The sequence below is a fragment of the Protomyctophum bolini genome, assembly GCF_963924005.1.
Source record: "Protomyctophum bolini genome assembly, chromosome: 14".
In the NCBI taxonomy this organism is placed as follows: Eukaryota; Metazoa; Chordata; class Actinopteri; order Myctophiformes; family Myctophidae; genus Protomyctophum; species Protomyctophum bolini.
This window is the reverse complement of record NC_137875.1, coordinates 27,139,135-27,154,623: the sequence shown is the minus strand read 5'-3', so window position 1 is coordinate 27,154,623 and position 15,489 is coordinate 27,139,135. Positions and strand designations below refer to the sequence as shown.

Below are 15,489 nucleotides of genomic sequence, written 5' to 3'. Positions count from 1 at the left end.
CACTTCCAGTCTCCAAAGACATAAAACACATTTTGGGTGCAGTGTGTAGCCATTTCTCGGCAGGGATCTCTGAGAATGTTTTAAAAGTGATACATTTTTGGCTTCTAAGGTGTGAGAATTTATGTGCCGCTTTGGACAGTTGTCTTGAGGAATGGGTAATGTTCTGCCAGGCCAGCTCACACAGTGAAATCTGGAGCATTGGCCGCGTTCGTTTAAGAATTTAATGAACACTAGTTTTGCACAGCATCTTATGCCTTATGACTAATCTTATTTGGTATTTTTTATCATTTTGAAAAACATTTTAAACTAGTAAAAATCGCCGATCTGTACAGCATACATCCCCAGTACAGCCAATAATTAGAGAGAGAGAGAGAGAGAGAGAGAGAGAGACACTGTATGAAATTCATTATGACAGACAGACAGAGATCATTATGATGGAAAGAGAGTGCAAGTGACGGAGACAAGGGGGGAGAGAGAGAGAGAGAGAGAGAGAGGGGAGCATTGTTCATGTTGTGGTCTGATCCACTTCTCATGTAGCGGGCTGGAGAACATGACATGTGAAAACTGACAATAACAGCAGCAGGTACACACACACACTCGGCCGCACACACACGCACGCACACACAACACTGCAGCTCACCGTCAGGGGCAGGGCGGGTTTGGCCCTTCAGACGCAGTGAGGGCCTGAAGCGCGTGCGGTCGTTGAAGCTCCAGCTCTTCTGCACCTTGGCGGGCCCACCTGTAGTCACCTCGGCCCCGCCCCCACTTGACCCCATCATGCCGCCGCCGGTTTCGTTGCCAGGAGAACAGCGTGGCTGGCGGTCGTTGACGGAGGTCTGGCGACTCTTCATGCTCTGACCACGCGGGCTTGCCATGCGCACGCGCTCCTTAAAGCTGAGCTTCTGACTGGATGGAGAGAGACAGACAGAGAGCCAGGGCGGGGAGAAGGGGACCCCGACAGAGAGGCAAGAAGAGCGGCGGAGAGGTGGAAGCAAGGACAGATTGAGGAGCAGCAAGAGAGGTGAAAGAGGAAGAGAGACCGGGTGAGGAAGAATGGGAGACACAAGAGGAGAGAGTGCAGGACAAAATAGAGAGAAGATGGAATTGTGATGCAAAGAGAGCAAAACAAGGTAGGGAGTGTATAGGAGAGAACGACAGACACAGGGAGGGAGAGAGGGAGAGAGAGAGAGAGAGAGAGAGAGAGAGAGAGAGAGAGAGAGGTTGAAAGAGACAAGGGGTTATAGAATGGGGTTGATAGAGATAGAAAAAACAAACAAAGAAAGAGGTAAGTAAGAGAGGTTGTCAACACCTATTTCCCCTCAGAGAGTGTGAAGAGTTCAGTGCACAGACACAACTCTTTTTCCTTATTTCCTTCAACCCAAACATCATCCATCCATCTGTCATGCTCCAAAACCCAAATAACACAGACCCAGCAGCACTTCACTCAGACAATTACTGTAACACCAGCCACCACGCAAACACCGCTTAGAGCCTTATTTACTGTATGCTTTGGCTCAAAAATGTCACACAATGAAAACAAAACAAAGTTAATACATAAAAAAGATAATACATTGTTTTTGTTGTGACAGTTTTTCACCAAAGCATGAATTAGGCTTAAGACTGGAAAGGCCAACACTGCATGCTGGTTAAACTAGAGGTAGAGAGGTAACGTAAGGTAACTTCTGTGAGAGAAAGTGGGTTGCTACAGCATAATGCAGTTTTCATAAATACAGTGGTGGATCTCAAGTTTGCCTTTACAAGATCATGGATGTGGCATCAACGATAGCCTGAATAGCGCTTGATACATTCAATGAGAAAATGACAGGGTTTAACAGTGTGGGAGTATATGAATGTTCTTATTGAAACAAGAATGTTTATTTGGTGGATTAAAGTTTATTTAATGCCCTGGAGCTACATTATTTATTATATTATATAATGTGCTTTGTGATTTATTTATAAAGCACTTAAAAGTAGGTTGCAAAGTACTATCTGCAGAACACATTTTTAAAGATGACACTTGGGGAAATCCACAAAGGGAAAACTCAAATTTAAAGTTTTGACTCTTATATGAATTTTATTGCACCTTGATGCATGTAGACAAAATATACAATGCAGCAGAACAGTCAAACATGAGAGGATGACATGCGGCCGATGAAAAGCAGTGATGGACAGTTTCGGTATATCATTTAATACTGAGAGTGTACAAAATTAAATGGTTACATTTATACACTCTCAGAGTTACAAAAGGATAAATTAACAATGAGGAACATCAGGCATGAAAGTAAGACAAAAGTGGGTCAAAAGTATTACATATTTATGATGACCGTATGATTAAAGCAACTATATTGGGGAAACATGCCCAAAATAATCATGTAAGACAGAGGTGTCCAAACTTTTTTCAAAGGGGGGCATATTAGAAGTATTAGAAGTACCCAAGGGCCAAATACATCTCCTCGACTTACATAATGTGCCTTTGGACTATAACAAAGTCACAATGTTTTATGTAACTATCATCATCATCAATATTTAATAACAATGGTATTTTGTTAGGTGCGTGCTGCTGTGAACAAAACACAAAAATAACTCAGCCAGTTTTCAGCCTTATTTCACATTACCAAATGTAGCCAGGCGTGCAAGGTAAAAACATGAAATAAAATAGCCTTTCTTTGACCCCTTCAGAATGAGACAACAAGGAACAAAGAATCCTTTGTTTGTTTATTATACTCTGGGAAATGCCCAGGTTAATTAAAAAACTTCAATGTAAAGCCGAGGGCCATATAAAATCTTTGGTCACCCCTGATGTAAGACATCATATTCATTGAGATTCTACTTTGAAAAGAAAAAGCGAAATAAAATATAAATCATAAAATCTTTAAGATTTGACTTTGAGATTTCAATCTCCAAACTAGGGCGATGTCCGTTATGAACAAAGCTCGTTTGCCCCTCCGGTTATGCAGTCAAGTGCAGTAAAAATAAAAAATAAAATAAAATGTGGCGGTCAACATAGTTCAAGTATTCCTCTATTCTCTGTAAACAGCTGGCAAACGGCATTATGGGACAGAAATGAGAGAGGTCAAAGATCTGAGGTCAAAGATCAGGGATGTGCTGGCGGCTGTCTTGGATGAGGTCATGCAAAGAGTCCTGCGACAAAGGCCACTGGTTTGACAACCGATTTGGATCAAGGATTTAAAACACTGGCATGTAAACAAAGTTTATATATGCCTAATTAATGCTATGTACTACGACCGCCTCGCACGCTGGATGTAAGCATTTATAAGCTCCCGTTGCATTGCGCATGCAACACATTGTGAGCCTATAGGTCATATGACGGAGTATGAATCGGGCTTAACACTGAAACTTGGGGTTATACAGTAGGTTTCAGTAGCTTCAATTATCAAAGAAAATGGGCTCCGATATGTCCTCTGCTCTCTCTGTCTCACCGGGACGTGGAGAATGTGGATGAATATGCTACCTGCATGTTGACCAAAAGCTATATCAAACAGCCACATTTTGGCATAGAGACTTTCCTCTCCCATATGAGAAAAGAAGAAGAGAACGTTTTAGTATTAAATATTCGCCAAATGACGCACCCAAAATAGGGACGTCAGGTTGTATGTGTTTTTAAGTGATGTTCCCATTCACAGGTGGACAGGCAGCATATAAGTATCAGACACACATACAGGAAGCACTCTTCAATGCGACAATGCGGTTAGTTTGGTCATTCCCACAGGTCATATGACTGAAGCCTAATTTATACTGTTGTATGACAGTATTACGTTCTGAAAATAGCAGACCTACAAGCTCACAATGCGTCGCGCACGTAACACCGCCAAGTATAAATCAGGCATTAGCAAACAAAAGGATGCTGGTATTGAGTGGTGGGGCGGGGGGGCTGGGGGGGTGTTTACCTCCTATATTTCCAAAAGATACGTGTATACCTTCGGATTCGGGAGAGCCTCCTATTTCTACGACCCTTACTAGAGCGCAGGAATGAAGGGATGGATGGAATTAGGATGGACGGACGCATGGACCGATGGAGGGTTATCAGGGAGGAAATAAGGAGGAGAAGGAGGTTAACAGAGAAAGAGGGAGGACAGAGATGTTCTGTTCTTTGGTTAAAACCTGTGGGGTTGGGTTTAATGATCAGGATTTCTAGTGTCAATAATTCAAGGGTTTAGATCGATAGGATGGACTTACACACACACATGACCACATTCTCACACCCATTGTATCAAACAAGGTGTTGAGTTGGGACAGGACTCGATGACGTGCCCCTATTTGCAAGTGTAAGTATTTACATCTACTCAAGTATTGTATTTTAATTACAATTTTGAGGTATTTTCCAATTTTCAGTGATGTAATTATAGTCCTCACCGGCACACTTGCCTATTACAGGTTGTTGTGAGTTGCTGAAAAACTGTTGAAAGATAGTGGGGTCCCATTGCTTCAAATGAGTGATGCAAGGCCAGATTCTTCCCCCAACTCCTCACTATAGTACGAGTTCAGACTAAAGATATGCACACACCACACACACACACACACACACACACACACACACACACACACACACACAGCGCTGAGGGCAGCGCCGAAATATGGCTGCAGCTGTGTAGCTCTGATTGTTGTCTCTATCCCCGTAACTGCAATGAGTGCCTGCACAACCAGAATTTTACCCATGTTACTTGTAATGTGTTGTGAAAATAAAGTCTGATAAAGTCTGATTGACACACACACACACACACACACACACACACACACACACACACACACACACACACACACACACACACACACACACACACACACACACACACACACTAAGCACTAAGCACACCTTTCATACCATTCCATGTAGCCAGTCTAAAAAACACTCAATTATGTCCATGTTATCCTCCATATCATAATTCTAATTGCCAATATCCAGCATTCCCTAGCATACCGGTAGTCCCTGATTTATTGCTTTGCTCTTTTGCTTTTGCTCGCTGTGTACATTTTTACACTTTCCATGTTAAATAGACACTGGGGACATTGCAGCGTGCACCTACCACAGAGCAGCCTTCAGTAAATGTGTAATTAGTTAGCCACAAAAGAAGTTCATAAGAAAGCACAAACATGATTAATTAAACAGGTTGGAGAGTCCAATTAGGCATTGTGGGAATTTAGAATGAATATGAGGATGCAGCGGTTTAATTTTAGTCTATAATGGGACGAGTGTAATCGTTTGTGTTAGTCTCAATGTTTGTCTATGTCTGCGTGCACATTAGCGTTTATGTCTAAATAGCTTGAATAGTTACATACTGTACATGCATGTGTACGAGTGTACAGTATGTGAGAATGGGAGTGTTATGCCAATGTGTCTGTATGTGTGTGTGTGTGTGTGTGTGTGTGTGTGTGTGTGTGTGTGTGTGTGTGTGTGTGTGTGTCGCGGGGGGGGGGCTGCATGTGTGTGTGTGTGTGTGTGTGTGTGTGCGTGTCTGGCAGTCTTAAATCTAAATGCCAGAAAAGTTGTTGGCTAAACACAAGGCCAATAACCATTGCCAAAGAAGCACTACACTGTAAAACCAATAACATACTAACATAATTAAACTCACAAATCTCTCTGTACCACACACACACACACACACACACACACACACACGCTCTGTCTCTCTTACTACCACTGCCTTCTTATGAGTGTCTCTCTCCCCTCACTTACTCCCCCTCCCCCCCTCTCTCTCTCTCCCCCCTCACTCTCTCTCCCCCTCACTCTTTCTCTCTCTGCTCTCTGAACTTTGCTGTTTACCCTCTGCATCATCATTCTTTTCTCTCTCTGTCTCTTGTCTGTCTTATAACATTCTCTGTCCCGTGCCCTCTCCATCTCTTTCTCTCTATATCTTTCTCTTTCTCTCCATCTATATCTGAGTCTCTCCTGCTCTATTCCTCTCTCCCTCTGCCCTTCGCTCATCTTTTCTTCTTTCCATCTTCTCTCTTGTCTTTCCCTCCCTCCCTATCTCCCCCTCTCTCTCTCGTTGACTTGTTTGATGAGTTACATAAATACCAACCGAATGGAAAAAGTGCGTCATGGTGCACAGACATGGTACAGACTCCTGTCTGCACGCATGCACGCTCGCGCACGCACTCGCACACGCGAGCGCGCACCCACACACACACACACACACACACACACACACACACAGATCACCCCTCACAGATCACCCCTCACATTAAAAGACAGAGAGATGAGCCACGGTTTTTCTTGTAACAGTCAAGTGCACCGAGATAGATGTGAAAAGAGGGAAAGATATCTCTTCCTCAACAATGATGTTCCAGTTTGTAAAATTGTCACCATTTTGACTGTAACGCTACACACAGCATAACAGTATCATTATCCAGAGTGTTCATTTAACCCTGAGAATATTAAATTACATTTAAACATGTACATTTTCATGTTGAATTTACACAGGTCAGTTTTCCACTCCCGCATTCTGAGAAAGCTGTGTGCATTGTCTATGGCAGTTGTTCTCAACCTTTGCTGCATCTGAGCCCACTTGTAAATCTTAAAAGTGTTCAGTGTTAAGTGGTGAAATGGGTGGGCTGCATGTCTTTTTAGAGCCTGTTTACAGTATGTTAATAATGATCACTCAATTGATTGTGTTGCGACTTGGATCGATGGAACCAACGTATGATTGAGGGGCGCTATCCCCTGCAATGGCTGTCTTTCAGACATGACATCATGTGGCAGCCAAGTTTATGGAATTTTATTGTTTGCCTTGTTCATGCGCCCCCCAGAAATTAGCAAGTTCCCAAAAATCAACATGCCCTCCCAAAAATCAGCATGTGGCAGCCAAATCTATGGACTTTTTATGTCTGCTTTAAGCATGCCCCCCCCCCCCCCCCCATGAGGCGTCCCTCATGTGTGATTTTTTATGTTTTAACAGCAATGTCCGTGTCAACCGTGTGTTCAACTGTGTGTTCAACCGTGTGTTCATGTGTGTGACTATGAGCACCAATACCAATGAGTACCAAAAGTGGCGCTGTTGTGCCAGAAACAGAGAGAGAGAGAGAGAGAGAGAGAGAGAGAGAGAGAGATAGTGCTGCACTGTTGCCTGCTAATGAGAGAGAGGGGGGGGGGGGGGGGGGGGGACCACTCAGTTCACACGGGTGTGATTTTTATATCAATGCTATCCTATCATTAAAATCTCAGTGTTTGCCAGTTATTTGGAAAACCACTTGCAGTACCCGGTCCAGAGGTTGAGAATCGCTGGACTATGGAGGTGAGTGATCTTGCTGCAGTGTGAGTCAGAGCCAGCAGAAAGTGTGTGAAAAGGTTGAGGAATGTTCATGTTTTGTGGTGAGACAGAGCAGAAGCTCACTGTGGTCTGAACTAGGCATAGGCATATACACAAAGGTGACATGGATGATTCAGAGGTTTTCTACACATCCCTGGATACAAAAGGTTGCCTCCTCGGGATATGGGAAGGAGATGGGGTCCCAAAGACTTCAGAGGGATGATTTAGAGAAGAAGAACTCATATTCTAATAATGTAAACAGTGCATTGCATGGTGGTGTGTGTCAACGGCCTGAGAGTGAGTGTCCCACTTGATTAAACTGGAAGAAATACTGAAGTTCATATCGGAATAATATCAGATCAAAGCTACTATAGCAACACATTTAATAATGGCTTGATTGATATTAATTTACCAGTGGTGGAAAGTACATTTAGCCTACTTATTTACTGTACTTAAGTACACTTTTGAGGTATTTGTACTTTACTTGTGTATTTAAAATTTCCAAAACATTTACTTCTACTCCACATCTCAGGTCCAAATATTGTACTTTTACTACACTATTTGAAAACTTTAGCTATACTAGTTACTAGTTATATTTCGATTATTATTACAAAACATACATTAACCACTTCAGCCCTACATTTCAACCATTTGAAAATAGCAGATCTACAAGCTCACGATGAGTCGCATCACGAGGCATTGTGAACTTGTAGATATGTCATAAAGTTCAATTCCTAAGCATATTATAAAGAAATACAGTGTGGGGCCATACTGCCATATACTCCTCGCCTCCTCGCTCGGAAGCGCAACTATAGACTCTAAGTGGAGGACATTAGTGTGAAATTTATAGTATTGGAATTTGAGGGTGCGTTCGGAAATGTGCCCTGAACACACTGGTGTGCTCTCTTGTCGTTCGTTTATTCAGTGCACTCGGTGCGTTGTCGTTCGAAAATCCAGAGCGCTGCGCACCGGGTGTGCCGAGTGGCCGCACTGAGCGACCCTACCCTGAAGCTGGGGTTGTCCAGTGTGATTCGTGCGAATGCGTCACAGCTGTGGTCGTTCGTAAATAAGGCACACTGAACGCACTCTGTGACGTCACCGCCCACCACACTCAACAAACTGACCACAATCCCGGTGCGCATTTCCGAACGCACCCTGAGAGAGGGAGAGAGAGAGGGAGAGAGAGAGAGAGAGAGAGAGGTATGGGTATCTTACAAACCTGTATGTCGTATCTCCCTGTTCTTTCCTTCAGGTGTTAGTGGATGTAGAGGAGACAAAGGGAGAGAGATCAGTTTTCTGTCAGATTCTACAACATTCCACTAACAAGAAAGGCAGCAGGCAGAGCAGAGCAGAGGTCACATGATGTCACTTACAGCTCAACGCAAGAGAGATGTTTGCAGGGACAGCACCAGCAGCAGCATGCACCAAAAGATAAGCCATGCAAGGTTAGGCTATGAAGCACATGGCTAGCAGCAGGAAAAAGGCAAAGAGACAGATGTGGTTGCCTATACCATGTATCATTGTGTGTGTGCGTGTGTGTGTGTGTGTGTGTGTGTGTGTGTGTGTGTGTGTGTGTGTGTGTGTGTGTGTGTTTGTGTTATTGAATAAAGAAGATTCTGAATGTATTTGCGACCAAGCAGAACACAAAGATGGCAAAGGCGCACAGTGTAGATGTACTTTGTCATGGACGACAGGATGTTCTAAATGTTCTGACATGTTTCATGTCCACCTGTAATAAAGTGAATGGCAGTAGTGCACCGATCTGCCCTTGTGCACCAGGGAAGCTGCTCAGTGGCTATAGTGGGAGAAGAAAGCTCTTGCACCAAGATTGCTCCCACACAGTAAAACCTTGAGCCCTTACAACAGTGTTTTTCCGAGTTAACTGAAAGATCAGGATTTCTGTGGTGCAGGTTCAAACATGTGTGACTACATTTCATCAGTGTGAATCGGCATGGAATCGCTGCGGGAAAGCGCATGCATGCTAAACCACGATGCATAAATATGACAAGAAAAAAGGTTGGAAGAATAACGAACGAAAGTGCAGCAACCACGACAATCACATTCACAGGAGACGGAAACGTTGCAGCCACTACCGACGAGGGCGTACAGGCACCAACGAGGAGCAGGCTGAAAGGGCGCAGGAAAGAGGAGGAAGGGGAGTACAGGGGTTGATGTAGCGCTAAGCGGCCATGTTGGTGAGTTTCTCTTGTTACCTACTTGGCGGGGCTGCAGGTATGCAACGCCTTCAAATGAGGCTTCCAGGTTGCTATGGAAACCGAGTTCTCATCAGCAGCATAACTACGCCAGACACACTACGTGCAGAGTCGACAGGATGAATAACAGATGGGGGGGAAACAAAAGTAAATAAAATATAAGAAGAATGAGGGGGCGGGGGGAAGGGGGGGTGGTAGAGGAAATAAGAGATGGGGGAAGAAATAGAGAGAGAGAGAGAGAGAGAGAGAGAGAGAGAGAGAGAGCAAACCGAAAACAAAGGGTCAAAGGTGAGAAATGAGAGGAGGAATGAAAAATAAAAACAAAAAGAGGAGGATTAGTACTTCGGGTGGTGTTGAGGCATCGGGGGGAGGGAGGGGAGGGGGAGGGGGAGCGTTCAGGGAGGAAGGTGGTGGTCGGTGGTGGTGGTGGAGGGGGGGGATACATGCCTGAGGGGAGGGAGGGCACTTTGGTAGTGATGCCAGGTGGCTCGGAGGTACGGACGGGCTCCTTCTGTGGAGTAGAGACGCCAAGCTGCCTGGGGAAGGGAGAGGGGAGCCCGACATGGACAGGCAGACATATGGACGAATGGGACGGACGGAGGGACAGACAGAGACAGACAGACAGACAGACAGACAGACAGACAGACAGACAGACAGACAGACAGACAGACAGACAGACAGACAGACAGACAGACAGACAGACAGACAGACAGACAGACAGACAGACAGACAGACAGACAGACAGGAGAGGAGCAATGGCACAAAGATAGTGAGGGAAAAGGGGCTGTATATTCACATGCATGGTGAATGTGTGATATATTTGCAGACAGGCACACAGAAAGACACACAACAAATATACTGTACACACGCACGCACGCACGCACACACGCACACACACACACACACACACACACACACACACACACACACGTGTGTGCGTGATACAGGTTATGTTATTAAACACAGCAAGCCAAGCTTTGCAGTTGTCTGTCCACCTGTCGAAGGAAACAAGAGGAGAGACCGCGGAGAGCAGACACCATTGAAAGAACACACATGATGGGCAGAACAAAGACAGAATGGACAGAAGACACATCCAATGCAGAAGACACATCCAATGCAGAAGACACATCCAAGACAGAAGACACATCCAATGCAGAAGACACATCCAAGACAGAAGACACATCCAAGACAGACATCCAAGCTCATTGGGTTAACGGGCCACCCATTAAAACCGGGAAAGCATCTGTGTCATTTTAGATGTTAGCTAAAAAGCATTATTTTATACTTTGGCTAATCAAATCAACTCAATAATAAAACTACATCTCATCTTATCTCTCAACTCATCTCTCACTGCAGTGTCATTTATCTATTTGAAACTGAGAGTCTTCTTCTTCGAGTCCGTAGCAATCTCAGATGTCGTTCTGCCAATATCGGGGACAAGGCCACAGCTGATGGGGTGGGTTCTGCCAGGTCTTATGGACTGCACGGGGGGCGTCGGCACATTCCAGTAGGTGGGACATTGTCTGTACTGATCCACAGCTGCACGTGTCTTCTGTTGTGTAGTTCCAGACTTTTATCAGTGCTTTGCACCTCCCCTGTCCCACACCAAGTCTATTGAGTGACTTCCAGGTTGTCCAGAGAGTGAGAGTGAAAGTGTACTGTAATCAAATGCATGTCCATGTGATTACATTTGTACTCTCGCACACTGAGGATTTTACCGTATAGTATCCATATTATAACTGTAAAACTGATATATTTAGGAAGGGAATTAGCCAATCGGAATGAAGTATGAAAAATCGGTGTCATACATGTTCATCACATCACGAGTCCAGAGTCGTGATTTATGCGATTGTGAATTCCACCTTTGGGCCTTCCGGCCTGGCGGACATATCGATTGCATTTGAATCGAGTCAAGTTCAAGCTTGTTGTTTCAGTCAAGTATCATAATATTAAAGGGATAATTCACTTTCATTTTATCGTCTACTCAGTCTTATGTGAACACCAACACCCCAGACAGTTTCAGGTTGCTTGATTCAGTATTTAGATATTTGATATTCATTTTAGCTTCCCCGTCCCCTTCCTATAGATGCCTTAACAGACGACGTCACACTGATAAGCACTAGCGTGCGCGCGCAGGCCGGCAGCACAGGGACCCTGCCTCTCATAACATGCCATCAAACTTTCAGATGCTGCTTTTCTCCTAGTGTGGAGGAAGAATGATTAGGATTTATATTGTGATCTCTTGCCCTTGAACACGCACCTGCAGCCCATCAAGTATAATTTATGCTCCGTCCCGCGATGGTAAAATTTAATTTCAGATTTTAATTTCAGATTTCATCTAAATACTGAATCGAGCAACTTAAAAACTGTCTGGGGTGTTCACATAAGTCTGAGTAGTCGATAAAATGACCAAATATCCGTTTAAGCATGGCAATGATGACAGTAATCCATCATAGTCCAAGGTATGCTGTTACTGTAAGTGAACAGTGTGTTTTCACACAATCATATGGCATCAGACAGGAGACAACAACAAAAGCAGAGCAGAAGAGTTGATGAGTAAATGGCAGGCAGGAAACAGGCCGTTAGTATCCAATGTCCGTTGTTCATACAACATACCTAATTATTCACAGTTTGTCAACGAAAGGAATATATCGGGTTTATTTGACAATCTCTATTAGAAGGAGAGTTTGGTAAACAGCAAGAGTGTGCGCGCTGCACACACACACACACACACACACACACACACACACACACACACACACACACACACACACACACACACACACACACACACACACACACACACACACACACACACACACACACACACTACCGGTAATCCACTAACGAGTGTGTTAAATGTTTATCATGTGCTCAAATTGAATTACTGTGAACGGCAATTCAAATAATGTCATTAAATAAACGCAATTTTCCATTTGGAACGGCAGAGACAGTAATATGGCTAATAATAAGGGATCCATTCACAATGCTGACTGTTAATTACCTTTTTAGAGTTGCATAAATGTTTTACAATTGGTGTGTATTGCAGTCTTGGACCACACAAAGTGAAGTAATGAGAGGGAATTACAAGCAGCATTCAAGCTGATTGGTCAACTGAAAATGTAACAAATTGTCTCTGTCGGGTGGAACCAAAACTGTTACTTTTCAGGATTCAAATTCTAAAGTAACATACAAGCTCAAAACGCATGGCTTTGCGCTGCGTTTGGAGCGTGTGCTCTGACTCCATCCATGTGTGCTCACAACAGCAGCCAAATCAAACTTTACGCATAACAGTGGATTACGTTATATCACATTTACTGAGGAAGAAAACAATACATCTTGTTTTATCATTATACTTCCTTTCATTATGTAAAACTGCACTTGCGAGCTCACATTATGTGCACGCTGCACGCACATGCACAGATGTGGAGCAGGTATTTAGTAAAGGATGACTCAGGTATTGTCAGTTAGAATGAGTTATGATGGAGGTGAGCACACTCTGGGAATAATTGGCATGGCAACTACTCATAAATCCACAGCATGTGTTGCTATTGGCCCTATGAGAGGACAAAGTCTCACAAATATGCACGCACGCACACACAAACGCACAGACAGACAAATGCAGACAACACAGACACATGCACACAGTCAAACTCAGAATCACATCCAGAAGAGAAGGGCCTGAATTCTCAATTCTGTGAATGCGCGTGTGTGTGTGTGTGTGTGTGTTCACGTTACCTGTATAAGACTGGCGGCTGGATTTCTCCTCTTCTCAAAGTGCTTCTGTCTATGCTGCTCCTGGACTTTCAGAGCGAAACCTGACCCTAGGATGCCCTACACACACGCGCACACACACACACACACACACACACACACACACACACACACACACACACACACACACACACACACACACACACACACACACACACACACACACACACACACACACACACACACACACACACACACACACACACACACACACACACACACACACACACACACACACACACACACACTCCTCTCCTTAATCTCTGTTTCCCTCAGTAAAGCTAATGTGGAAATTTAAATGAACACAGCTTAATCTAGTTACGTCAGTCTTCAAATAGACTGTGTATCGGCTGGCACAAAACCACAGTCTGTCAGCCAAGTTTAACAGTAACGAGTTCGATCTCGCTCCTCCTGCTTAATTTATCATGTGCTTATCTGGAAAAGCATCACACACACTCTCTCCGTAATCTGTATTGCACATAAAAGCACTACATGGTAAAATCACCAGTGTTAAATAAACTCTGTGGTTGATGTTTGTTTTTAATTACCCTACATTTTCCCATAAACAAATATCCAACAGTCCAAGCATCATCTAAAGTGAAAGATCATATCGTACCATATCGTACATAAAAAAACCTAAACCAAAACATATCCACCAAAGACAGTATCAGTTTGTGTTCACACCGAGTATTTGGCTGTGTATTAAACATTTACAGAAAATGTACACAACTGTGTGTGTGAGACTCACAGCGGGCAGGGCAAAGAAGGAGATCCCCAGCAGAGCGAAGCCGGCCGACAGCAGGCGTCCCGTCCACGTCTGAGGCGTCTTGTCACCATAGCCGATGGTTGTCAAGGTGATCTGAGAGGTCAAATGTCAACAACCAGTACTGTAAGCCACGAGATCAGCCGGTAAGCGCCATACTGGAACCCCTGGTCTTGGCTATGACAGCGCTGTGCTATACTCACTATGACAGCGCTGTATACTCACTGAATGATAACTGGCCACAGCATCTATAGTTGGTTCCACTGCCTGGTCCCATTTGCTAAATAGGTTAAAATTTACCGTCAAGAGTATACAACTGAAATGTATTAAATGAACACTCTTTAACACACTGAGATCATGTCTAAGCATTGCTTTGCATGCATTTTTTTTTATGTTTTTTTGTGGCTTTCGCCTTTATTTTATATATTGTTTTTATGGAGGGACAGACAGTAGGCTGACAGGAAATATGGGGAGAGAGATGGGGGGGAAGACATGCAGTAAAGGCCGTCGGGATCGGGAGTCGAACCCGCGGCACACTGCCAGACTGGATTACCAGTCGGGTGCCCAGACGGTTACGCCACCGCCTGGGCCCATGCATGCATTTTTAATGATTTGGGAGGAGTAAGACCTACTGGGGAGATCTCGAAAGAACGGCAAAAAACCGAGTGAAATGGAGGACATTTGTCAACGGCCTATGCACCCCAGAGGAGCAACGGTCAAGTCAAAGTAAGTCAAGACCTACTGTACACAAACGGCATGCCTGACTGAAGAAAAAAAAGGATCACACTACAAAGCTGAAATAAGCACAAATCTTAATTATGCTTTTCCTGTAATGAATAATGATAGCATGCAGTTGCTGTTAGGTTGTTTGTCATTTCATGAAACATTGAGCTGGTTAGTTATTACAACTTTAGTTAAACTAAAGTACTATCACATCAGAAGTTGTAAGAGAGTGGGTGAAATTATTTAGTGCAGGCTACCCACACATTGCAGTATCACTTTTAATAAGAATAATAGTAATACAAAAATATCACCTCTCAAAACAAATCCTCAAGTCTCTTGGGCAAATAAATCCCACAGCAGCAGATATCGAAGTTTGAGAGTGAATGATAGTTGCAGTGTGTTGCTTGTATGTCACCATAGTAACTGAACTATATATTGTTTTTACATTGGTTCACTTTCATGTGTAAATATACCAAACCTACAAATGAAACAACGCACGCACACGCACACGCACACGCACACACACACACACACACACACACACACACACACACACACACACACACACACACACACACACACACACACACACACACACACACAAATTTATTATTTTTCTCTCTACCGAGCTATCAATAGCTTAGGTTTATCACTGGTGAAAGCTACAGCACTCACCATTGTGCCCTCTATGACAGGGTAGGTTGGTCTTCTCTCTCTGAGAGGAAATCCAGGCACTGGCACCAGTTTA

At 43.9% G+C, this 15,489-nt stretch overlaps 1 protein-coding gene across 5 annotated transcripts in view; it reads right to left on the bottom strand.

Moving 5' to 3' along the window:
- Positions 1-15,489, bottom strand: part of kcnq5a (potassium voltage-gated channel, KQT-like subfamily, member 5a) — a 116,362-nt gene that overhangs the window by 14,940 nt on the left and 85,933 nt on the right. For 4 of the 5 annotated variants that reach the window (XM_080782724.1, XM_080782725.1, XM_080782727.1 and 1 more), the window contains exons 6-10: positions 14,004-14,114; positions 13,220-13,315; positions 9,486-9,580; positions 8,488-8,514; positions 641-906 (exon numbers count right to left, since the gene is read on the bottom strand). In XM_080782724.1, coding sequence (XP_080638850.1) covers positions 641-906; positions 8,488-8,514; positions 9,486-9,580; positions 13,220-13,315; positions 14,004-14,114 — 595 coding nt within the window. Of the gene's footprint in view, positions 1-640; positions 907-3,908; positions 3,978-8,487; positions 8,515-9,485; positions 9,581-13,219; positions 13,316-14,003; positions 14,115-15,489 lie in introns of all 5 variants that reach the window. The other variant, XM_080782723.1, reaches the window with a different exon arrangement.